This window comes from Sceloporus occidentalis, unplaced genomic scaffold (genome assembly GCF_023333645.1).
Source record: "Sceloporus occidentalis isolate IW3139 unplaced genomic scaffold, rSceOcc1.0.p SCAF_5, whole genome shotgun sequence".
In the NCBI taxonomy this organism is placed as follows: Eukaryota; Metazoa; Chordata; class Lepidosauria; order Squamata; family Phrynosomatidae; genus Sceloporus; species Sceloporus occidentalis.
In genome coordinates, this window is record NW_028316985.1 from 70,709,376 (window position 1) to 70,733,637 (window position 24,262).

At 40.8% G+C, this 24,262-nt stretch overlaps 1 protein-coding gene across 2 annotated transcripts in view; it reads left to right on the forward strand.

Moving 5' to 3' along the window:
- Nucleotides 1–227: 227 nt before the first annotated feature.
- Nucleotides 228–24,262, forward strand: part of LOC149312303 (inactive peptidyl-prolyl cis-trans isomerase FKBP6-like) — a 28,539-nt gene continuing 4,504 nt past the window's right edge. The window contains exons 1-8 of one of the 2 annotated variants that reach the window (XM_089526842.1): nucleotides 228–582; nucleotides 3,008–3,122; nucleotides 4,048–4,137; nucleotides 5,084–5,286; nucleotides 10,610–10,729; nucleotides 12,187–12,381; nucleotides 21,664–21,773; nucleotides 23,250–23,340. In XM_089526842.1, coding sequence (XP_089382968.1) covers nucleotides 463–582; nucleotides 3,008–3,122; nucleotides 4,048–4,137; nucleotides 5,084–5,286; nucleotides 10,610–10,729; nucleotides 12,187–12,381; nucleotides 21,664–21,773; nucleotides 23,250–23,340 — 1,044 coding nt within the window. In that variant the 5' untranslated portion in view covers nucleotides 228–462. The remainder of the gene's footprint in view (nucleotides 583–3,007; nucleotides 3,123–4,047; nucleotides 4,138–5,083; nucleotides 5,287–10,609; nucleotides 10,730–12,186; nucleotides 12,382–21,663; nucleotides 21,774–23,249; nucleotides 23,341–24,262) is intronic. The other variant, XM_089526841.1, reaches the window with a different exon arrangement.

Sequence of the window (24,262 nt, forward strand, 5' to 3'; positions counted from 1 at the left end):
GCTGCATCCACACTGGAAAAATAATCTGGTTTGGCACCACTTTAACTCTTTGTGTGGCTCAGGGGTATGGAATTCTGGGAGTTGGAGTTTGTTGTGAGGCCCAGAGCTCAGGGCTATGGAATTCTGGGAGCTTTACTCCAGCTCCCAGAATTCCATAGCCTTGAGCTCTGGGCCTCACAACAAACTCCAACTCCCAGAATTCCATAGCCTTGAGCCACTCAAAAGAGTTAAAGCGGTGCCAAATCGGATGCAGCCACACACATTAACCGCTTCAAACCATTGCCCTCAAAGCCCTCTGGACACGTGTAAAGGGTGTTTTGTGTGAATAGGCCAATCCCCTCTCTGGGCCCTCAATTGGCTGGACTGAAAAGCGTGGGGCGCGTTATCGCGGTTCGATCCCGCGCCGAGGGAGGTTTGGGCCGGAAGTGCGGACGGTCACGCGCGCCCCAGAGGCAAAGAAGGATGGAGGACGAGGAAGAATGGCCCTCTTTAGAAAACGGGCGACGCAACGGCATGGCCCCCCGGAGGGAGCCCGGCGGCGGCGGAGGGGAGAGAGTAAGGGACCCCGCCGACGCCGCCGTGGTAAGGCCAGGGGGAACTGAAACTGCTTTGGGCTCAGTGCCTCTGCCCATGTGCAGAGTGCTTCTGCCACCCTGACTCCCCAAAAGGTGCTGAAAGGTAGACTGCAGAAAGAATGCCGGTTAAGCCACTTCTAGGGACCCTGGGCAAGAAGTCACACTCTCTCAGCCTCCTCGGGGGAAGGCAAGGGCAAGCACCCCCCTTTTCTGGACAAACCTTGCCAAGAAAACACTGCCATACAGGTTCACCTTAAGGTCCCCATAAGAAAGGGCTTGAAGGTACACAGCCAGCCCCCAGCACTCTTTGGCACAAAAGGCTGTGAAGGCCTTTGCCAAACTACAAATCCCACTTAAAAGTGGTGTCAAACTGCATGACAGTCAGCCCTCCCTATCCACAGGTTCTTGATCCATGGATTCAACCACACACACACACACACATAGAATATATACATGTATATTATATATGTGTGTGTGTGTGTGTTATAGTCCAACACACACACAAATATGTGTGTGTGTATTGTGTGTATGGGTAGATGGATGGTTAAATCCATGGATCAAGACCCTGTGGATAGGGAGGGCTGAGTGTAATGCAGTTTGACACCACTTTTAAGTAGGATCTGTATATATGTGTGTGTGTTATAGTCCAACACACACATGCACAAATATGTATATATATTGTGTGTGCATGGTGGAAGCTATGCTTTTTGGAATATACACATATACACACACACACTTTATTTTTCTTTGAACATAAGCATATCCACCCAGTAATATACATTAGAATTTACTTAACAACATAAAACACTACCCCTAAAACACTTACTTCCTCAGTGTCTCTCGCAAGGTCATCCTTTCTTCCTTAGAATTTATTGTTCTTTGGTTCTTTTATGATATATTCCCATATATCTCAATAGTCACAAAGTTTTATACTCATGTGATGCAAGAGACTTTCCCTCCCCTTTCCAAGTTCATCTTATTTTCCTGTCATCCTATTATTCTACCTATAGTTTAGTTCCATCTGTTCTTGCAAAACTCATTTACCAGAAGCCATTCTTTCTCAATTACGTTTCTGTGTGTGTGTGTGTGTGTGTGTGTGCAGAGAGTCTCCCCCTTTTATTTATTCATTTTCTTAATGGAATGTAGAAACTCAGAGGTTACTACCTAAACCTAAAACTGAGTCAAGACACACACACACACACACACACACACACACTTCCTCTAAAACCATACACATAATTCACAGAGGTGTAGGAAATTGTGTTGCCTTATAGAGGCCATTTTAGGAGGGAATTGACCTACTGCAAGCACCTTTTTCATACAACGTAGAGAAGCTCTCTTGCTATACAGTCCCTTCTGAAGCTCCAAAATTCATATTAAGTGGCCTTAACCCACACAAGATGTAGTGGATTGAAGGCTGGACCTTGAGAGACCAGTGTTCGAATTCCCACTCAGCCATGGAAACCCGATGGGTGACCAAGTCACTTTCTTTCAGCCTCAGAGAAAGCCTGTCTGGAGAATCCCCTTGCTAAGGAAACCCTGTGATATTCATATTAGGGTCACCGTAGCCAGTGTGGAGTAGTAGTTTGAGTGCTGGACTACGACTCTGGAGACCAGGGTTCGATTCCCAACTCAGCCATGAAACTCACTGGGTGACCTTAGGCAAGTCACACTCTCTCAACCTCAGGTGAAGGCAATGGCAAACCTCCTCTGAACAAATCTTGCCAAGAAAACCCCATGATAGGATCACCTTAGGGTCACCATAAATTGGAAATTACTTGAAGGCACACAACAACAACAGCAGCTTTTATTTCTCTCCTCCCACATAAAGGAAATTCCTGTTTCTTGTCCTGAATCAACTTTGAAAAGCTAAGAACAACCTACAGTGGTCTCTCCACTTTTGCTGGGCTTAGGGTTACAAAACCCCTGAGAAAGTGGAAAACCCACAAATAATAATAATAATAAATAGTGTTGTTTTTTAATTGAAAGAACACCCTTCTAGGAATTGCTAGGTCCTCCTGCACAACTCTGTGGTCAACATCAAGTGGAGGTTGATCATAGAATCGTGCTGGAAGACTTACAAATGCCCAGAGAAGTGTTTTCTTTAGGGATCTCTAGGTCCTCCAGTGTGTCTCTATGGTCAACATCTGGCAGAGTTGCACTGGAGGAACTAGAGATTCCTATAGTGCCAATTGTAATTGTATACCACTTGGTTATAAAATACTTACAGCAGTGAAGTGTTTATCTTCAGGTCTTATTTAGCTTTGGCTGTGGCAGTTTTGACTGTTTTTCTCTGTGTGTGGATGTAGAGTTCATGAGAAATAAACAGCAAAGTTAGTTGATGTATGTAGTTTGCTACGTGAAACAGTTGAAGGAACCCCATCTTAGCAATGTGACATGCTTGGCCCTGCTCTTCTTTCCACTGTTCCAAGTCTCATCTCCAAAGGAGTCAATGGATGCACGACATCACGGGTGACGGTGGAGTGTTGAAGGAGGTCGTCCATGCTGGCTGCGGTGAAACAGTTCCTCCTGATGCATCTGTATTAAGTAAGACAGTGTCATGCTGTAGTAAATGTGCTTACTGTGTTTGCAGGGCAGAATGAGGTGCAGGAGTGTTCACCCCTTGCACTTTGTGTTGTTTGTCGTGGTTTCCATCATCATTGTCTGTAATGAGGGAATTTGTTTACACTAGCTCCAGGAATGGAGCTTTATTGATCAAGATGAGGACTACATATCTATTTGCAAGACATGGAATGGCGACCTAAGTGGTGAACCAAGAGTCCTTTTGCAGACCTTGGCTGCATCTACATTGCAGAACTGATGCAATTTAATACTGCTTTAATTGCCATGGCTCAATGCCATGTTTTGTGAGATATTTAACCTTTTCTGTCAGAGAGCTTTGGTGCCACAACAAACAACAAATTCCAGGATTCTACAGGATGGAGCCATGACAGTTAAAGTGGTGTAGAACTTGGAGCCCTTGGAGGAGAAGATTCAAGCTTTACTATGACAGTAATGCACTATAGGATTGTACCATTGATGCATGAATACATTTAACATGTGACATAGCTGTGGAAGTGGGTGATCAAAATTAGGATAGCTATTCTATTTGTTTCTAGATTTTGTCATGGAAATTCTTCTGATCCTTTAAACTTTACTGTGATGAATTTCTCCTAAAGTATGCTGAGAAGTCTTAAGTTTTTGTTTTCATGTTTGGAAATTGTGCATGTGTAGATGAATGGATATCACAATATCTGTAGTGATATTAGAAAATGTTATACCATAATTTGGACTTGAAAGAATGGTTATATTTAATAAATAAAAGTGATGTTTTCTCTGTTATTCACCAAGTTTTTGGGAAGATACATAAGTTAAGTACTTGTCTGTTACTGTCTGTTACTAATGTAATAACAAATGTGTTTGGTACTCCTAACTAAAATTAATTTTCTCATCTCTAACTTACCCTTTTCAGTGAAGTTTTCAGGGTATTTAGAATACATGGACAGACCTTTTGACACAAACTGCTTCAGGAAGAATCCTAAACTCATGAAACTTGGCGAAGGTAAGGCTTGGATGGCAGAATATTTTTGAAGGGGGTGGAGGTCTAAATGTGATTTACCATCTTCTCTAGTATGCAGAGGCTGCTCCTTGAGTTCAGGTAGACCTGTGGCCTTGTGCCCTTCAAAGCTCTCTTTCCCTTATTTGAAAAGTAAAGGTACCAGTGTTGGCCATGAGAAAAACTAATCAGGTCAAGCAAATGGACACAAATATATCTTATATTTTTGAGACATGAGCTCCATATCAAGCAAGATGTCACAAGGAAGAAGGTAAAGGATAGTGAATTTCTTTTTATTCACCTACTGGAACCTTATTTGATAGAAACACCTCATTCCACCTGCTAGACTTATCATGCAAATCAATGACTTCAGCATCAAGTTGGCCTTTTATGTTTATTTTTATTTTTGCACCCTCCACCTCTGGCTTTTTGTAGTGTGTTACTTGATGAAGAGATCCAGAAATCTCAAAAGCTTACTCATATTTTTGTAAACATTCAGTTTGTCTAATGAAGGTATGTGTGCACATATGTGTGTGTGCGCACGCATGCCTTTAAGTCACCTGTTGACTCATGGCTATTCCATGAATTTCATTGCATTTTCTTAGGCAAGGAATCCTCAGAGGTGGTTTTGCCAGTTACTTCCTCCGAAATACTGCCGATAGCACTTAGTATCTGTTGGTGGTTTCCCATCCAAGTACTAATCAGGGCTGCTTAGCTTCCACAGACAAGATCTTTTGCCTTTAGGGCATTTAGGCTCTAAAAAGGTGTTAAGTACAGTATGGATTTTGCAGCTCTCCTTAACAGTGAGGAGTAGTTCATATAATATGAGTTCTGCTCACTCCTTCCTTCATTCTCCATCTTTGAGTCTTGCACTTTGGCCTTGCACTTCAAGGTCTACTGATCCACCATACAAACTTTTAAAAAAGAAATTTTTCCTTTTCTGCCTTCCCAGACATTACACTCCGGGGTATGGAAGTTGGACTTCTGACAATGAAGAAAGGAGAGCTGGCGCGATACCTGTTCAAGCCAGATTATGCTTTTGGAGTGATGGGCTGCCCTCCCTTGATCCCTCCCAATGCCACAGTGATGTTTGAAGTGGAGCTTTTGGGCTTCCTGGACTCTGCTGAAACTGACCAGTTTTTTGACCTAACTCCTGTGAGTACCTATCTAGAAATCTGAACTGAATATAAATCCTTCATGTTCCCTTTATGGATGAGGAACATCTGGCCCTCCAGGTGTTTACAGATAGCAACATTCAGTAGTTACAGCCTGCATAGCCAGTGGTGAGTGATGATGTCGCTGAAGTCTACGTAACGGGCCATTCTATGTAACTGTTCCTCAAACTGTGGGATAAACCATTGTTGTGGGAACAAAGATAATCCCAACAAAATAGGGCAGGGTTGCTCATCAATCACAGATTTTTCTTCGTTCACACTGTCCAACAATGCCTAACGGAATGATGTCATCAACATCATTTCATATTTGTCCTTTAATCCCCTTTTAATTATTTTTTAATATACAAAAGGGAAAATACCACCACAACTCAACAAAAATGCAGGGAAAGAAAAGGAGTCCAGGAAGGAAAAGGAGTCAGGGGAGGAGAAAGAATTGACTGTAAGATAAATGTTGCAGTCTAATTTTCACAGAAGTTAGTCTTTTTCAGCATGGAAAGGAAGAAGAAAGGAAAAGATGTGGCAGCGCCTTTAAGACTACAGTCGCCCCTCCAATGGAAATCCGTGGAGGGGTGACCGCTATTAACCTGAATGGGGTGCGCACCGGTGTAAGGCTCTCTGAGTGATATTAAGGAGTGGCCTCCAGCCGCAGCTCCAATCTGGGTGAAAAAGTGGCAGCTGGAGGCCACTCCTTTGGAGCTGGTTGCACAGTCCCTACAGTAGACCTAGCCATTTAACTCTGCCACTTTGTGCTTACTCATAACTACTTCTTTTTTGAGAATAGTATGTATGTCCAAATCAGTGGCACTGCCATAGGCATCCACATGGCACCACAGTATGCAAATATTTTCATGGCTGACTGAAAATGCTTCCTCAGCATATGCACTCAAAAAACTCTCCTTTCTATGAAATCTATCACACAGGGGAAATCCTGTGCAAAAACAGGGGTTTAAATTGGGGAAAACCCGCAAAAGTGGGTTGATTTTTACATGGCATCATTGTTAAACTAATATTAACCCAAACGGAAAGTGGAGGGAAAGTAGACAAAAACTGCTCCTTTTTACTTTCGGAAAATCCCCAAAGTAAAAAGGAGCAGCTTTTGTTTACATTCTGTTTGAGTTAATACAAGTTTAACAACGACATGTGTGAAAATCAACCTACTTTTGTGGGTTTTTTCCTACCTTTTCAATCCCGTTTTTGCACGGGATTTCCCCTGTGTGATAAACTCCTATGATTCCTCGAAGACATCTTAAACTACATGGAAAGCAATCACCTGAGAAGTTCCACCAGGATTTCAACAGCTTCCATGCCATCAAGTCGAGCCTGGAACAATCCACAAAACAAATTTACTTTCATGTAACTATCATGTAACTGCACAATGGAAGTCTAAGCACCATGCTCTTATAAAAATCCCACCAATTGCTACACGGTGACATGCTTCCAATCCACACCCAGAACACACCACCAAATGTATTGTTTTCACCAAGCCCTTTGACACAACCATATCTGCTGAGACCCACGAAACAGAGACTCAGAACTCTTGGATTTACACCAAGCATTGCTCAAATAACAACACCTACCTATGGAAATGAAAAAACAAATCAACAAAGCAAGATTAATAAGCACCCTGCTTTGGAAGACAGGCCTTTACTGGCCTACAGATAGCCTCCAAATCAAAAACAACTTCTCAATTACAATAGGATACACTATATGCATTGTAATGCAGGGACAGGACCCTGTCACAATCCCTGATACCAACTCTGTCCCCACATCTACTGTGGGAACCATATTACAGATACCAATAACATCCCCCACAACATCAAAGCTGCATTTACTTGCTCTTCATCCAATGTAATATATGCCATCATACATATGCCATTGGCAGCTATGCTCCTCTACACTCAACACTGGACAAATGGGACAGTTTCTATTCAAGAGGATTAATGGATACAAATTGGCATTAGAAATGGCAGTATCTAAAAACCAGTTGCAGAACATTTCAACTTGTCTGACATGCAGTAATGGATTTACGAGTCGTGGTCCATGAACAGGGAAATTACAAAGCAAGACTAGAAAGAGAAATAACTGAATTGAATTATATTCACGAATTCCAATCCATTAGCAGAGGTATGATCAAAGACGATGGCATCATGGCACACTACATATATACAGTGAACCCACATCATACGCAGGCTCACCATATGCAGCTTTCAGAAAGCTGAAAGCAGTGTGCCAGAAAAAGCAATGGTGCATGCACCGTGGGCACAAGCCCCATTATTTTCAATGGGGCTCCACCATACACAGTATTTCCAGGAGTGTGTTTCTGAAACGGATCACCCATGTAAGGGAAGGGCGCATTGTATTAATACAAGAGTCCTTGCTATTGCACATATAACAAAAAGAATCTCAGAGAGAGTTTTGAACCCAGGGAAACTGACTTTTGGTAAGCAGATTTATTGCTTTTACACACTAAGACTAACAGACCACAGTAAAGATCTGAAAGACCTGTATCATCTTGCCTACCCCTTTGAAAATTTAGGGCAAGGGACATGATTTGCATCTTTCTGGATCTTACTACATTCTATTCGGTGGAGAATTCTCTGAATAATTTGTGTAGTTCCTTCAGACTGCAATGTAAATAGAACATTGAGATCTTTAGACCATTGTGTGATGGAGGGAGATGTTTATCTTCCAAACTTGTTTGGGTTTTTTCCCCTCTTTACTTATAAGGGTACAGATAGTCCATTTATGCAGTTCTCCATTAGAGTCCACATTTTAGGAATATAATGCAACAGTGTGAAAGCATCTGAAAATGTCAGTTTTTTCTAAAACAAAGGGAATGCTAAGATTATGGTTTCCAGCCTCCTGTGCCAGCAGAAGAAGGTGTAAGTGCATGAGTGGAAAGAGGACAGTTCAAGAGAACACAAAGGAAGAAAGAACACAAGGGGCAGAAGTGCTTCTGAATCTGACTGAGCAGTGAAAATCACATCTTACTGGCTCTGCGGTTGACCACGACAGAAATGCCAAGCAGCCTTTCAAGTACTGCTCTCATCTTCAGCTCCTCTCTCCTCATGGCGGTGTGTAGGAGACATGCAGCGGAATTGGAAATGAGAATTTCAGATCTGCTTTGTTGCAACTGAGCTTACAACTTTCTGCATACAGTCAATGCAAAGGAAATTTAGTTCTCTAAAGTCAGGGGATTAAGGAAGCAAGAGAGACATGGCACTGGTCAGCAGTAGGGAGACACCTGCACTTGCAGCTGTCACATGAATCATGGAAATATATGTCAAGTTCTAGGTCTCCTTTTATTCCCCACCCACTCTGGCTATGCTCGTGGCACTAAAATAGGTCTGTCTCTCATCACTAGAATCCCCATTGCTGTGTTCCTGTAGGAATGCAACAGGGAGGGTGTGTTTTAAAAACAACACAAAGATGAAAGTGTGTTTGCTGTTCTTTCTCCTCTGTCCCCTAAATCTGGATTGAAGGCCCCCTCAGAGGAGAGGAACATAGTTTCTGAAATGTTATAGCCCTGTCCAGTTGTTACTTACTCAATTCTGCTGAATACAGTGGTACAAATTCTGTAGTTAAGCATTCAGTGGATTTTTGTGAATGTTGCAGTTTACAGACCTTAAGCGTGGCATTAAGTAGTGCATGTTAACTACAATTCTGTAGTTAAGCATTCCGTGGATTTTTGTGAATGTTGCAGTTTACAGACCTTAAGTGTAGCATTAAATAGTGCATGTGTGGTTGCACGGAAAGATATGCTCATACCATCAAAGACTGGAAAGTTTCTAGAAAAGTGAAGTAGGGATCAGGGCAACAGCAGCTGATATCAGAAAGGCAACATCAACTGATACAATTTCTTGCCTGGAAAAGTTGCTCTTGTGGAATTGTAATTCCCTCTGCTGGGATGACCACAGGAAATTGAAGTCTGAAAAAGGTAACTTTTCCGTTCTTGGTCTGCATCGATAGCATGCTGCAATGAGTTTTTCATATATGAAGAAGCTCATCTAATTCTAATCATTCTGATTCATGTTATGGGTACAGTTCTTTCATCTATGTCTTGGTTAAGGAAATGATACTACTCTGAGTCTATACAGTCAAATAGAACAGTCTATATAGACTGTTGAATTGTAGCCTGAGAAAGTTGATCCTGTCTCTTTCTTCCCTAGTAGAACTAGCCTTCATAATCTGGAATGTACTGCACACAGAAACCAAGTGCACCACAGAGCACTTGCGCCAGTGCCTATGTCATGCAGGCCAGGTGCTTGGAAGCAAGACATAATTCAGTGGGTTGAGCACATGTTCTGCATTCTGAAGATTCCAGTGCAGTCTTTGGCATTTCCAGTTAAGAAACTGGATATTAACACTAATTAAGAGCCTTTGGGACTGTAAGGGACATGGTGGCTCAGCACTTAAGAGGCTGACTGATGATTGTAAAATCAGCAGGTTGGCAGTTCAAGGCACTAGTCCCAGCTTCTGTCAACCTAGCAGTTTGAAAGCATGTAAAAGTGCAAGTAGATAAATAGGTACCACTTTGGTGGGAAGGTAAAATCGTTCTGTGCAGTCATGCCATCAACATGACCATGGAGTTATCTTTGACAGTGCTAACTCTTCGGCTTAATAATGGAGATGAGCACTGTCCTCTACAGTAAGACACAACTAAACAATCTTGTCAAGGGAAAACCTTTACCTAAGAACCTTTGAAATCATAGCTGCTGCCAACCAGAGTAGGGAGCATTGAAATAGATGGAGCAAATACTGTACAGTTCAAGTGGCAGGTTGGGAACTACAGTGCAAAACAGTGGGATTGGTCAGTCCAGGCTTTGGAAAAATTCTTTCTGGATTGCTTGGCTGTTATCACTACATTAGTCTGAGCCTATACTGTATTATTTGTAATGTTATCTGTAATGACACCTAAGAGAAAGGCAGTGTAATCTTTCCTGATCCCTATAAACTGTAATTGGGACACATGAATAATAAATTTAAAAGCTGCATGCATTCACCTTGTTCAAAATCACCTCAATTCTCAAGCAAAACTGAAATCTTTAATAATGAAGCTGCTGTCTGATTTTCATCTTCTGTATCTGCTATTGGTCATTCTTAAGAAAATTTGCTTTTTCCACCCCTTATTGGAATATTATCTAATTTATGTATATCCTCCCCCCCCCTCCCTTTTTAGTTAAACATCTTTCTGTTCCATTCCTGACAGGGACTTCATTTATATAATAATAGTAATTTTTCTACGTATCAACTCTGTTTGAATGTATCTGTTGACGAGTTTTTGACTGGATTTCTCTACACAGGAGCAACAGGGCAGACTTCCACTCCAGAAAGTGTTGAAGGTTGCAGAAACAGAACGAGAGTTTGGAAATTACCTCTTCCGTGAGAGACATTTTATGGATGCTAAGGAAAGATATAAGCGGGTAAAGCAAAGGAGCTATTATGAAAGAAGGGAGAACGAGTTATAAGCAATGTACAGTCAGACCTTTTGGCCTATGCAAAAGACATTGGGTGCATCTACACTGTAGAAATAAAGAAGATTAATACTACTTTAAGTGTTTTAGCTCCATCATATGAAATCCTGGGATTTGTTATTTTACAAGGTTTTTGCCAAAGAGTGCCAGTGTCTCACAAATCTACAAATCCTAGGATTGCATAGGATGGAGTCCTGCAGTTAAAGTGGCATCAAGCTATGTTATTTCTACAGTGTAGATGCACCCATATCTCTAAATGAGCAATTTCCAGAGTTTGAGAGGCATTATGAAAATAACTTCTCAGGCTTTACATACGTTAACTTATATGAGTGAACTAGCTTCGTACAGAATCAGGCAACAGTGTCTCAAGTCTGGTGTTATTTATGCTGTGATAGCTTCTCTTTTCTAGTCCTTTCAGCAGTGATCCTCTTTACTGGTGGTGTCTGAGATTAAACTGGGACCTTCTTCAGGCAAAGCACATGGTCTTCCATTAAAAAGACTATTAAATAGATGCTATCTTTTAATATAGCCTAAGGCACTCAGAGATATCCTCAGGATGGTTGGTTGCAGAAAGTGTGCCGCTGAAACTGCCATGGGTTGGTTTTAAAGGTGGCAGGGGATATACTGTGGTGTTTTGCCCCCAAGTTGTGAGATTCGAGGTTCATAATCTCCTTTAAATCTTTGGAAATGCACAGCAAAGGTGGAGATGATAGCCTCCAGTTTTTAAAGGATTTCAGATAATGTAAAAGGACCATATTTTTGCTTCACCACATCAGCTGTACATTTTTTTCCACCTGAGTACATTAGGCTCCCATCGAGGACTTTTGAGGGTGTGATTCTGTGGATTTGAAAAGAAAGGAAAGGTGGATTTTCCATTAGCGTAAATCTAAAGTACACAAATAAGTTGGTGTGTGAATTTGTAGTTAGCTTTCAAATAGGAGAGAAAATATGTAAAGAAGTACCACTTTTCTGCTATGTGACAGTATTCATATTTCTTGTAAGGCAATAATTATACACCATTTTTCTTCCACGTTTGTGTCCCTGCTAACCAGTATGTACCATAATCACTAGGAGTTTCTCCAGTGATTTATTTACTTATTTGTATTCCACCTTTTTTTCAAGCATAGGACCCAAGGCAATTCACATCAACTTAAAAATGAAGTGCACTAAAAATCTATATAATGCAAAACTTTTTTAAAAATTAAACAATTCTGTTAAAAACTACAACAGTTAAAACACCTTAAAACATAGTTAAAAAAAGAATAGTATATCCTATTAAAAAGATTTCTCACACAGTCTGATACCAATTTTTGCTTACCTAACCTTCATTTCAGATCTTTCTGCTGAAATACTACTGTTTCCCACAAGACTGTAAATAACAATAGCTTCCCCCAATTCCCTTTCAGGCCTCTTCAATTTTAAATCATGTGACTGCCAAGGAGGATGAACAAGTGAAAGTTGATTCTGCCAAGCTTCTCGTCTTCCTGAATTTGTCATTCACTTACTTAAAGCTGAACCGCCCATCCCGAGCACTCACCTATGGAGAGAAGGCTTTAGAGCTAGATGAGAAGAATGCCAAAGCTCTCTTCAGGTGTGGTCAGGTGAGGAACTGGCTGGGTTTATTTTATTTTTCCTCCTTAAAATATGATAGACCAAATTGTAATAAAAGGAATAGGTGAGAGATCCTGATTTTAGTATCTTGCTGGTAAATTGCCAAGGGAAGGACTGGGTAGTGCTCAGTCCCGTCGAGGAGGCAGGATTTGAGCCCATGAGCAATTGACTCCAACCTGACCTGGTAGGTTTGGAGTCCAGGTCGGAGGGTCTGTATCCCAAACCTCTCCCTCTGTCTTGGTGTTGGTATCAAAACAGACAATCTGAGACATCTCACCTGATAGAATTGGCTGTGTCTCAACCCTCACAACTGCCAGAGTCGAGGGCGACCAATCAGGATCGGCACCAAGGGAGGCAGATGGAGCTTTGGTCAAAACTAAGGACTCTTTATGGCCCGATTTGCCAAGTAGTGAAGTGGAACGAGCCTATTTCAAAGCCGAACGGTCAGATGGTTTATCCCCCTTAACATGGAAGGGCTCTCTTCTGAATGCTTGTTAGAAGTCTTCCTGGAGTCCTCGCTCTGTTCCTTATCTGATCGGGAAGTCTTTCTGTCGTTAGAGGATTTTTCCTTAGATTTCCCCCTTGAATTTTCCTTCTCTTACCGGAGATAGAAGGGTGAGCCGCTGAAGAATTTTCTATGGCAGGAGCAGAGGCCAGTGTGAGAGCTTGTTCCCAAGGAGCTGCCTTTAGCTTGAGCTCTTGATATTTAAGGGCCTGTGTGGTCATGGACTTGCAGAGAGGACAAGTCTTCACATTATGGGTCTCTCCCAAACACAGGGCACACCAATCCCGGCGATCCAAAGTGTAGGTTTTCCCACCACACTTGCTAATGCACTTAAAAGAGGCCATTTCAACCGGAGTTGAGGTCACAAAAGAGTGGTCAAGTACAGTCAGTTAGGTCAAACCGAAAGTAATCAGCACAAGTGATTCCAACAAGCTGCTAGTGTGGCGGACGAAAGGAAGTGGAGAAAGAGCGGGAACAGTAGGGGCTATATAAGGGTGGGTGGAGCTACCGCCAAAAATTGCAATTGAAGTTTTGCCCAGTGATTCCAGAAGTTTCCAAAGTTTACTGTGCAGGTGCAGATATAACCCATTTGTGGGATTCGCAAAGAACATGAAGAAGAAATGCTTAGAGAAGTCTCTAGGAATCTCTAGGTCTTCAGTGTGACTTTTGGTTAAAGTTGACCATAGAGTTGCATTGGGGGACCTAGATATTCCTAGAGAGAACATATAATAAAATCCGTGAATAAACAGATCTGCAAAAGTCAAAGCCGCAAACTTGGAGGGACGAGTAATTCATCTGTATGTGTGAGCCATTTTTCAGAAGCTCACATCTTCATCTTGTAGTAATCATCTGGCTTTTTGTGCTACAGATTGATGGCAATCATGGGCCACTAAAATAAGTATAACAGGTTAAAATCTAGAAGGCTGGGGAACCTTGAACCCCCAGATGTTTTGGATTTCGACCCCCAGAAGTTTGTTAGCGCAGTCAATGAAAAGTGTTGAGGGCGGAGACTTCCGGTCCAAGATGGCGAGGTGAATAGCTGCAAGCCATAGCTGCGCGTGGCAAGCAGTGCCTTCCGAGGTGGTTTTGGCAAAATTAAAGCCAGAGAACTCTCCCTGAGAAGGGGGCTTCGGATGGGCTCACGGGGTTTTTCTCCAGAGCTCTGATCAGCACCCTGGAAGGGCAGCTTTTACTGCCCTCTGAGAGGCAACGATCAGAGGAACGGATAAGGACGCGAGCAACCCGCAGTCTCGGAAAGGGAGCCCAAGACCGGCTCTAATCTCGCCGTACCGGTAGTTTTTTTTATGATTAGAAGACAAACCTCCAAAAGGAGAAAAGAAGAGCTGATATTTTGTTACAACCTCGGCAAAAATAGCAACACCGAATGCAAGGGAAAACGGAGGTGAAACAAACTAAATTTGAGGAAGCCCTATATGTTTAAAACCTAACGGAGGGAGAAAAGAGCTGGAGAGAGAAAGGCGGAGAGGTGAAGGAGGGAGAAGGAAGAAGGTGTTGGAGAAAGCTGGGGCAAAGAGGAGAAAAAATAATAATAACAAAGTCCTGAGAGGTGGTTAAGCAGACGGAGAGCGGCGGACTTGGTGGTGAAGCGGACGGGGAAGCGGAGGACTGGGAGGAGAAGCGGACGGAGAGGTGGTAGACCCGGAGGAGAGGTGGAGGGGAAAGTGGAGGATCGGGAGGAGAAGCGGACAGAGAGGCGGCGGACCTGGAGGAGAAGCAGACGGGAAAGCGGAGGATCGGGAGGAGCAGCGGATAGAGAGGCGGCGGACCTGGAGGAGAAGCAGACGGGAAAGCGGAGGACTTGGAGGAGAAGTGGACAGAGAGACCGCGGACCTGGAGGAGAAGTAGACGCGGAAGCGGATGACCGAGAGGAGAGGCGGTTAGAGAGGCGGCGGACCTGGAGGAGAAGCGGCAAAATCGGAGGAGAGGAGTCTTGGAGGAGAAGCAGGCGGGAAAGAGGGAACCGTGATAAGGACTGATTTGTTAAAAGAAGGGAAACCAAAGTGAGGAGAAGTTTATCTTCTTCTTGTGGGTTATAGATTAGTAGTGAAGAGTGGAAGGTGGAAAGTTAAAGGATTGATAAAGGAAAATACAGGCCGAAAGGGAGTTTTTCTTTGTTTCCCTCTCTAGCTCCCCCTTCTTATTAATAATAAGCTAAAGGCTACTGGACTATCGGATTTAAAGTAAAGGAGATAAAAGACTATAAAGAGAAATACCTGTCGGGGGGGAGAGAGGCTTTGGCGTTTTCAAGGTCGCGCTCCACGTGGAATTCCGGAAAAGGAGAGGGGGAGAAGTGAACAAACAGAAGGAAGTGAGTTCCCTGCTTAACAAAGAGAATTGGCCAGTAAAGAGGGAAGTGCAGTAGATAATAAGTTACCCTTTTGCGCCACCTGCTGGAAATAGTGTAAATTGCATAACCTAGTGAAGTGTATGGTTAAGCCTGTGTTAAAAGCAATTTTGAGGGGGTCTTTTGTAGAAGGTTGGCTTGAAGCGAAATTAGAACAATTTAATAATAGTATAATGGAAAAAATAGGGGTTAGAACAAGAGAAATGGAAAGAAAGTATCACCAACAGGAACTTAAACAGATACAAATACAGGGGCGGAGAACTTCATTGGAGCCGAAAAGTGTAGAAAGTAAAATTTTGGAGGCAATGCAACAAATGGAAAAAAATATAAGACAAGAAATAAAAGATTCGAGGGAAGAATTAAGGAGGGACTTTAAAGCCGACATTGATGATTTGAAAGACACCTTAAAAGGAGTGACAAGAGATATGAAGCTTCTGGAAAATAAAGTAAAACAGCTAGAAACCAAAACGGGAAAGATTGACAATGTAACCAGAACCCTTACACAAACAGTAGAGCAGGAAAGGAACTTTGCTAGAATGAAAGAAATTAAAGATAGACGGAAATGCATCAAGATAAGAGGGGTGAAGGAGAGACAAAATGAAAATTTATATGAAGAGATTGTACCAGCTTTAGCCAAATTAATAGATTGTTCTAAAGAATATTTGGATATGGACGTGGACAAGATGTTCCGCGTCAGCTCAGTGGCCGCCAGAACCAGAAATGTACCGCGTGACATAGTGGCTTACTTCACTAGGGAGAGGATTAGAGACCAAATAATTCAAGCCAGTTACGAAAAGAAATTAATAATTGATGGGGCAGAAATCATGTTGTTTAAAGATGTCCCAGGAGAGGTGCTGCGTAGAAGAAAGGAATATACTGCACTTACAAGGATGCTACAAAAGAAAAATATCCGCTACCGCTGGGAACCAATAGAAGGACTTTCCTTTACTTGGAAACAAAAACAAGTAAAAATCGACACGATTGAAAAAGCAAGATCTTTTTTCCATAGATGGTTCAGAGAAGAAGAAAGAGGAAAAGATGATGAGGGAGAAAGCTCTCAGAATAAAGACACAAAAAAGCAAGAAGAAGAAGAAAGAAGAGGCAAGCGAAGAGAGGAAGCTGAAGCAAGACAGAATCCAGAAGATGAGAAGGAGAAACAGAATGAAAGGGAAGGAGATACAAGGGAGGAAGCTCTGTTTGGAGCAGTGGGAGGTCTTCTTCTAGAAGAGGAAAACATTGAAGATCTGATAGGGGAAGTAGAAGGAAGATTACGGGAAGAAAAGGAAACGGAAGAGACGAGTCAAAGAGAAGGGGAGGAAGTAGAGGAAGAGAGAAGAAGCGGAGCCACACTTTTATAAAGAGAAATAAAGTTTGGGGAGAAAATATAACGTATAATGAAACTACTTTCCTGGAACGTAAAAGGAATGAACTCCCCTTATAAAAGAAAGAAGGTCTTCCACACACTAGAAAAAGGGAAATACGATATCTCTTGTATCCAAGAGACAAGAATTAGGAAAAAGGAAGAAAAATATTTGAGAAACCCCAAATTAGGACAATCTTTCATTGCAGCAGGAAGTAGGAAAAATAATGGAGTAGCCATTTTTGTTAAAAAAGAAATTAAAGCTAAAGAAATCTGGAGTGATGAAGAAGGGCGATTTATAATAATTGAGATACAGTGGGAGGGGAAGCAAATCTTAATTGTGGGGATTTACGGACCAATTGGAAACAAATCTAAGTTTTTTAAAAGTGTGACAAAGAAGCTAAATAATCTAAAATATGATCAACATATACTCATGGGGGACTGGAATGGGGTGGTGGATCCCTTATTGGACAGAATATCTCATAAGAAAATCGATGTCAAACAAGGGAAACTCCCTCAGAGTGTATTTGACTTGCTGGAAACCCTGACGCTAATTGATCCCTGGAGGAAATTACATGGTACAAGTAAAGAATTTACTTTTTACTCCCACCCTCATAACTCTGCCTCCAGAATTGACTACTTTTTTATTTCCAAAGAATTATGGACGAATGTCAAAAAAGCTGAAATCAAAATAAATAAAATCTCTGACCACAACCCAATTTATTTAGAACTGGATCTTATAAGAAGGGAATTTTCTTGGAGGATGAATGAATATCTAATCAAAGACGAAAAAATTATGCAACAAATGAAAGAACAGCTTAAGTTTTTCTTTAAGGAAAACATAACAGAAGATGTGAGTTTAAACGTTGTATGGGATGCCTCAAAAGCAGTGGTTAGGGGTTTCTTACTGAAAAAAAGTAGTGAAAGAAAGAAAAAACAAACCAACTTAATTAAGGAGATATCTGAGAAAATTCAAAAGAAAGAGTTGGCCAGGATTAAAGAACCGCAAAAGGGGAAAATTCAAAAAGAAATACTTCTCTTAAAGAAACAATTAGATCAGATAACTACAGATGAAGTAGTTAAAAAATTAAAATACACGAAACAGAAATATTTTGAGTTTGGGAATAAAGCTGGGAAACTTCTAGCATATAAAGTTAAGAAGATGAGAGAGGGGAAAACAATTATGGAATTACATGATGAGTCTGGTGCGCACACAGAACAAGCTAAACTTAAGCAAATTGTTCAAAATTTCTATAAGGGTTTATATCAAGGGAAGAAGGGGAGTGAGGAACAGAGGGAAAAAATGGGAAAATTTTGGAATAAAACCAACTGGATTAAAATAGGAAACGAGGACAAGGATATACTCAATAGAGAAATTACCAAACAAGAAATAAGAGAGGCAATTAAAAGAGGAAAAAATGGAAAATCACCCGGTCCAGATGGATTCATAATGTTATATTATAAACTATTTGTGGAAGAAATTATCGACCCCCTACACAAATTGTTAAACGAAATTAAAGATAAAGGGATACCGAACTCTTGGAAAGAAGCAGACATTGTATTGATACCCAAAGAAAACAAAAATTTGGCCGATCCCCAAAACTATCGACCTATCTCACTTTTAAATGTAGACTATAAGATATTTGCTAGCATTTTAGCGGAAAGACTAAAAACAGTTCTAAAAAATTGGATTAATGAAGATCAGAACGGTTTCCTCCCAGGTAGGCATGCCAAACACAATATTAGGAAAGTAATTGACATTATTGAGCGTTATGATAAAAATCCGGGCGTAGACTTGGCACTGTTGTTCCTGGATGCAGAAAAAGCTTTTGATAACGTAAATTGGCAATATATGATTGAATTGATGTACAAATTAGATTTAGGCAACAATTGGATCAATTGGATAGAGAAAATTTATACAGAACAGAAGGCAAAAGTCATAGTTAATGGAGGTAAAACGGAATATTTCAAAATAGAAAAAGGAACCAGGCAGGGTTGTCCCCTATCACCATTATTGTTTGTAATGTGCATTGAAATTTTGTGTAATCTTATAAGAGAAGAAAAAGAAATACATGGAGTTCGAGTTAAAGGTAAAGAATTTAAGATAATGGCGTATGCAGACGATTTGGTGATAGTAGTGGAAGACCCTTTGCACAGTGCGGAAAAAATATTACAAATTATAGAGGAATTTGGAGAATGTGCCGGCTTCAGGATCAACAGGGCCAAGTCTGCGCTAATTACCTGCAATATGAGGAAGGGAAATCAAATACAACTACAAGAAAAATTGGGAATACAAATACAAAAAAAAGTTAAATATTTAGGAATTTACATTACTAAGAAAAACAGCGACTTATTTGACAATAATTATAAAAAAATCTGGCAAGAAATCAAAAAGGAATTGGAAAAATGGTCCTTATTGCAAATATCTTTATTAGGTAAGATCGCTGTTATTAAAATGAGTGTACTCCCGAAAATTTTATTTCTTTTTCAGAATTTGCCAATTGTAACTAACGATAAAATTTTTAGTAATTGGAAAAAGGATATAACTAAATTTATTTGGGCGGGTAAAAAGCCAAGAATCAATTGGGAGTCATTAACAGATGTTAAAGAGAGAGGAGGATTTGGCCTCCCAGACTTTAAATTATATTATCACGCTTCTAATTTGGACTGGCTTATCGATTGGATAACTTTGGAAAAAGAAAGCTTACTAAATCTAGAAGGTTTCAATAAGGTCTTTGGTTGGCATGCTTACCTGTGGTACAATAAATTAGAATGTAATAAATTATTTGAAGATCATATCGTGAGAAGGTCACTTTTTAGAATTTGGAAAATCTATAAAGGAAAAATGTATAGAATGATCCCAGATTGGGTGTCACCTCAGGAGGCCTTTTTGAGAAATACAAGATCAGAGGGTAAAGGATGGATTAGATATAAGGAAATTTTAAAGTTAGAGGAAAATGAAAAGACTATGAAATCTAAAGAAGAATTAGAAAGAGAAGGGATTAAATTGCAGTGGTTCCCCTATCGCCAACTTTGGGCTAGATTCAAGACAGACAGTAGACAATTTCAGATAGGACCAGATGAAACGGAATTAGGAGAGATCATTAAAAATAAAGATAAGAAAGGGAGAATATCCAAACTCTACAAAATGTGTCTGAAACTGGAACTTGAAACTAATCAAATTAAGCATTGTATGATAAAATGGGCAGGAGATATAGGGCACCCGATCAATTTAGAACAATGGGAAAAAGCTTGGAGTAAAGATATTAAATTCTCAGCCTGTGCAGACATAAGAGAGAACTTGATGAAAATGATACATCGTTGGTATCTAACCCCCTCGAGAATGAGCAAAATATATAAAAATAAAAAAGCAGATTGTTGGAAATGTAGGGCGGGAAGGTCGGGTAATTTCTTCCACATGTGGTGGCTTTGCCCCAAAATAAAAAAATTCTGGAATTTGGTAAGGAAGACTATCCAAAACATCTACAAAATTAAAATCAATCTGGAACCCGAGCTTTTCCTGCTAAACATGGCTGCTAACCAAGATCTCAGGAAACACCTCAAACAAATTTTATATCTGATTACTACTGCCAGGATGTCGATAGCGCAATGTTGGCGGTCAGAAGAAGTCCCGACAATTGATAGCTGGTTACAAAAATCCCTCAACATCATAGAAATGGATAAAATAACAATGGAATTAAAGGAAGAAGTCCAAGAAGCAAAACAAACCTGGGACTCCTTTTTGGATTATTGTAAAAGTAGATGGCACCTCTCAAAGGAATAAAGAATCCCCTATAGAGTTGGTAAGGAGGATGGTCGTAAAGACTCTTTTTCTGCCTTTATCTATTATAGTTTAGTTCATTTCTTTTATTTATACATATATTTATAAAAAATCATGAGATGTTCTAGTTACAAAACAGGGGCTTTCAAAACACGACATAAAAATTTGTGGATACGCGGGTTGGCTGCAATGTGAATACACTTATTAATAGAGGTTCGGAAAGAAGTAGAGCTATAAAAATGGATATATATCAGTCAATAAGTGAAATCTGAGGAACGTGGGTGGGGGTGGGGGGTATTTCGAAAGGTGTTATAAGTGGGGTCAAGAAGAATGATGTAAAGATGTGTTGTGGTTTTCATTGTTTGTATGTTTATATGTGCTTTACTTGTTTTTGTTTTCTTTTTTTGTCTTTTCTCATATTTGTTGTGTGGTTTTTCAATAAAAAATTTAAAAAAAAAAAAAAAAAAAAAAGAAAAGTGTTGAGGGCGACCATCAGGATCAGCACCAAGGGAGGATGGAGCTTTTGGTAGAAACTGAGGACTCTGTGTGTGTGTGTGTGTAGTAGTAGTAGTAGTAGTAGTAGTGGTAGTAGTGGTAGTAGTAGTAGTAGCCTAAAGCAGAGAGCCAAAGTTCTCCCCAAATCTAAAAGACAAAACAGCAAGTCTTCCATATTGTTGGCTCTCTTGGGAAGGCCATGCTTGTGGGAGAAGGTGAATGTTGATGAAGTTGAATTAAAAACTGCGTTGCATGTAACAATAGGCCAGAATTACAGATAGCTCTGGCTTATATTTATGAGCAGCATGTTAGGGCAGCATGTTCTGTTGCTCCAGCCGGACCACTCACCAGCAGTAATAGCAGTAACCAGAAACTATGAAGTGAGGAAAAGCTTGGAGTTCAGTCTGAACTGGAACCCTTGGCTTGCTGCTCCCCTCACAATTGTGTCAGAAGCCAAATTTTGTTATTGGTTTCATGTTTGGGAACTAAAAGCCAGGAATACTGGTTTGGACAGATCTCTAAGCTTTGATTTCTTTCAAGTGTATGTTTTAACTGCTTCCACTAGCAGGAAGAGCCAAACAGGAACAACTGAGCATCGTGCATGCTACTTGTGAAAAATAAACTAGGATTATCTATATAGTTCTGTCTTATTGTTATGAAGAAATACAGCCAAAGAATCTTCTTCTTATTCCTCACTCAAGAAGAGTGAGCACACTGTCTTCATAATTTTAATTGAATGCTGTGTTCTTACTTTCTTAACTTCCAGGCATGCCTCTCTCTGGCAGAATATGAGAAAGCCCGGGATTTTCTGGTCAGAGCACAGAAAGAGCAGCCCTTCAATCCAGATATTAACAGTGAGTTGAAGAAGCTGGCCAGGTGAGGAGTCTATTTCTTTACTGACATTAGGATAATGTTTTATCCCAGCTGAGTACTGTTCTCACTCACTCTCATAGAACACTGTCATAATACATTGGTCTACATTTATTTCTTGTGCTCATTGCAGCGTTTTATTTTTCTAATGGTTAAATTGTCTATCCAACTAAGGAAGTAGGAATATGGGAAGACTTGTGGGCATAGGTTGAAACCCCATTGATAATATACACTTGTGTAAACTAGGGCTCACATAGCACTAACACCTCCCCCCCCACACACACACACACTCACACATACACAAGGCAAGACCACAATAATGGCATGTGCCCCCAAAGCCAGGGGTATGGGGAGCTTGGGCATTGTCCAAATGCAGAATTGCAGCAGGACGCTGTCTGAATTCCCCCAGCCATTAAATTGCATACACAGGCACTGAAAAGCTGCCTTACACAGGGGGTCAGAAGAAAAAAATTATTATGCTCACAGAGTGTTGCTTCACAATGATCTTATACTCTCATGGCCACTGAATACCAGCAATGTCAGGTTGTCTACTGTGCTACAAGAAGAGCTGCAGCTTCTGAAGTGGGGAGGCATTCTGTAGTATTAATACCTTCACCCAGCATAGTGATGCTTTGAATTGTATATAATCTGGAGGTGAGGGGAAATTACCTGGTTATTAAGAGCTACATGGATATGGAGAAAAAATGAAATTTTCTTCCTAAGGGTGTACTGGGAAGGGATAACAAGGCAACTCCCAAGTATTCTTTTAAGGCACCCAGTAAGTCTTTGTAACTTTCCTCCATGTCTTTCCCAAAGCCTAGCAGTCTTTCCATGTTGTATTAGGAGGTGTGAGGGCCATGCCTTGACTGGAAGTTTTCTTGAAGGCAGAGAGCTGGCAGAACACCACTGCTGCCTACTTTGTTTATCCATTTGTGTTCTCCAAGAGCAGCATGAGGCTGAGTACCTCTTTTGGCCTTTTAAATAAAGAAGGGAGGAAGTCCTTAAAGCTGCCCTTCTGAATGTTTTTGAGGCTCTCTCTACACTAATGAGGGTCTGGCTTTCTTTTGGCACAATGTGTTATTTGCTAATACCTTTTGAGAAAAAATATGAAATTCCATGGCTAGAGGCGGAATCTCTCAACACCTCTCTTTGTTTGCTCTTCATCATGTATTATTAAGAAAACTGAAGTGGCATTTTCCACATGTTGCTGTTTAGACAACTTATTACAAGTTTGATTTCTATAGTTATTGCTGTGGCTGCTCCCAAGTGTTGCACTAAAGGTAGTATGTTTTTGTGCCTGATAACTGGGGCAGAAAGAGGCAAGACACAGACTGACCCCTTGGTGCTGTCATCCACATTGAAAAAAATGTCCTTCCATTCCTGGAGGAACACTTACATGTTTAAGCTTTGTTTGCTATTTTGAGCCTTTTAAAACAGAATTAGAGGCATACTTGTGATGACACGATTTGCTCTGTATTGCAGCTATTACAGAGATTACATGCTGAAGGAGAAGGAAATGTGCTCCAGGATGTTTGCCTCACTCAATTCTCTACCATCAGGAGCAGACTTGGAGGTAATGGGATTGCTTTGGGGAGCTACAGGGATTGAACCATGTGACAGTTGAGCTTTTCCTCTCAGGGATAAGCCCTTCACTCACCCCCTCTCGGTAGCTGAATATTACAGTGGAAGTACATGTAATGAGTGGTGTAGCAGTTTGAACTATGATTCTGGAGACTAGGGTTCAAATCCCTGCTAGCCATGGAACCCCACTGGGTGACCTTGGGCAAGTTATACTCTCTTAGGAGTTTGTCACACTGGGGCTGATTAAAGCGCATTTAAAGCATCCTGCAAATGAAACGGAAATGGTGAGTAATTGCACGAATGATTATCACATGCAGTTGTGCAAATAAAGCAACATCGGAAATGCATTGTCACTGAAATCCTGAAGTAAAAAGATGTGCATTAATGCTTTATTGTGACCACCCTAATGGCGGGTTTTGTGCGATGTCGCGTAAAATTCTTACGTGTAATTACACTATTTGTCCAGGATATTCACGGAATAAACATTGATCTCCTTTGTGTGATAAACTCCTTAGTCTCAGAGGAAAGCAAAGGTATGACAGGCCCCCTCTCCAAGCTGGCCCCACTGTTCGTACCTTGCAGTTTACTCCTTTCCCCCTCTTAATCCCTCCCTGGATTGGATACGTGAACTACAAGGTGATCTCTATGTGGACCTGTGGATGTGATGTTCTGTGGGTTTACTGTCTTAAGTGTGAACAGATTGTATCAAACTTAATAGGAACAGCCAGACACAGCTGTAAAGAAAGAATAAACAAATAGAAGTTTATTAAGATACATTTAGATAACACATCAACCCCTGAACTGTTTAATCAGCTTCCCAAACCCTATTATGCCCCCCTCTTCCCTATCTCTAGGCCATCTTTCCCCTATCTGCCTTTGGTAAGAGACAAGACTCAGTTTTGTATCCTTTCTCC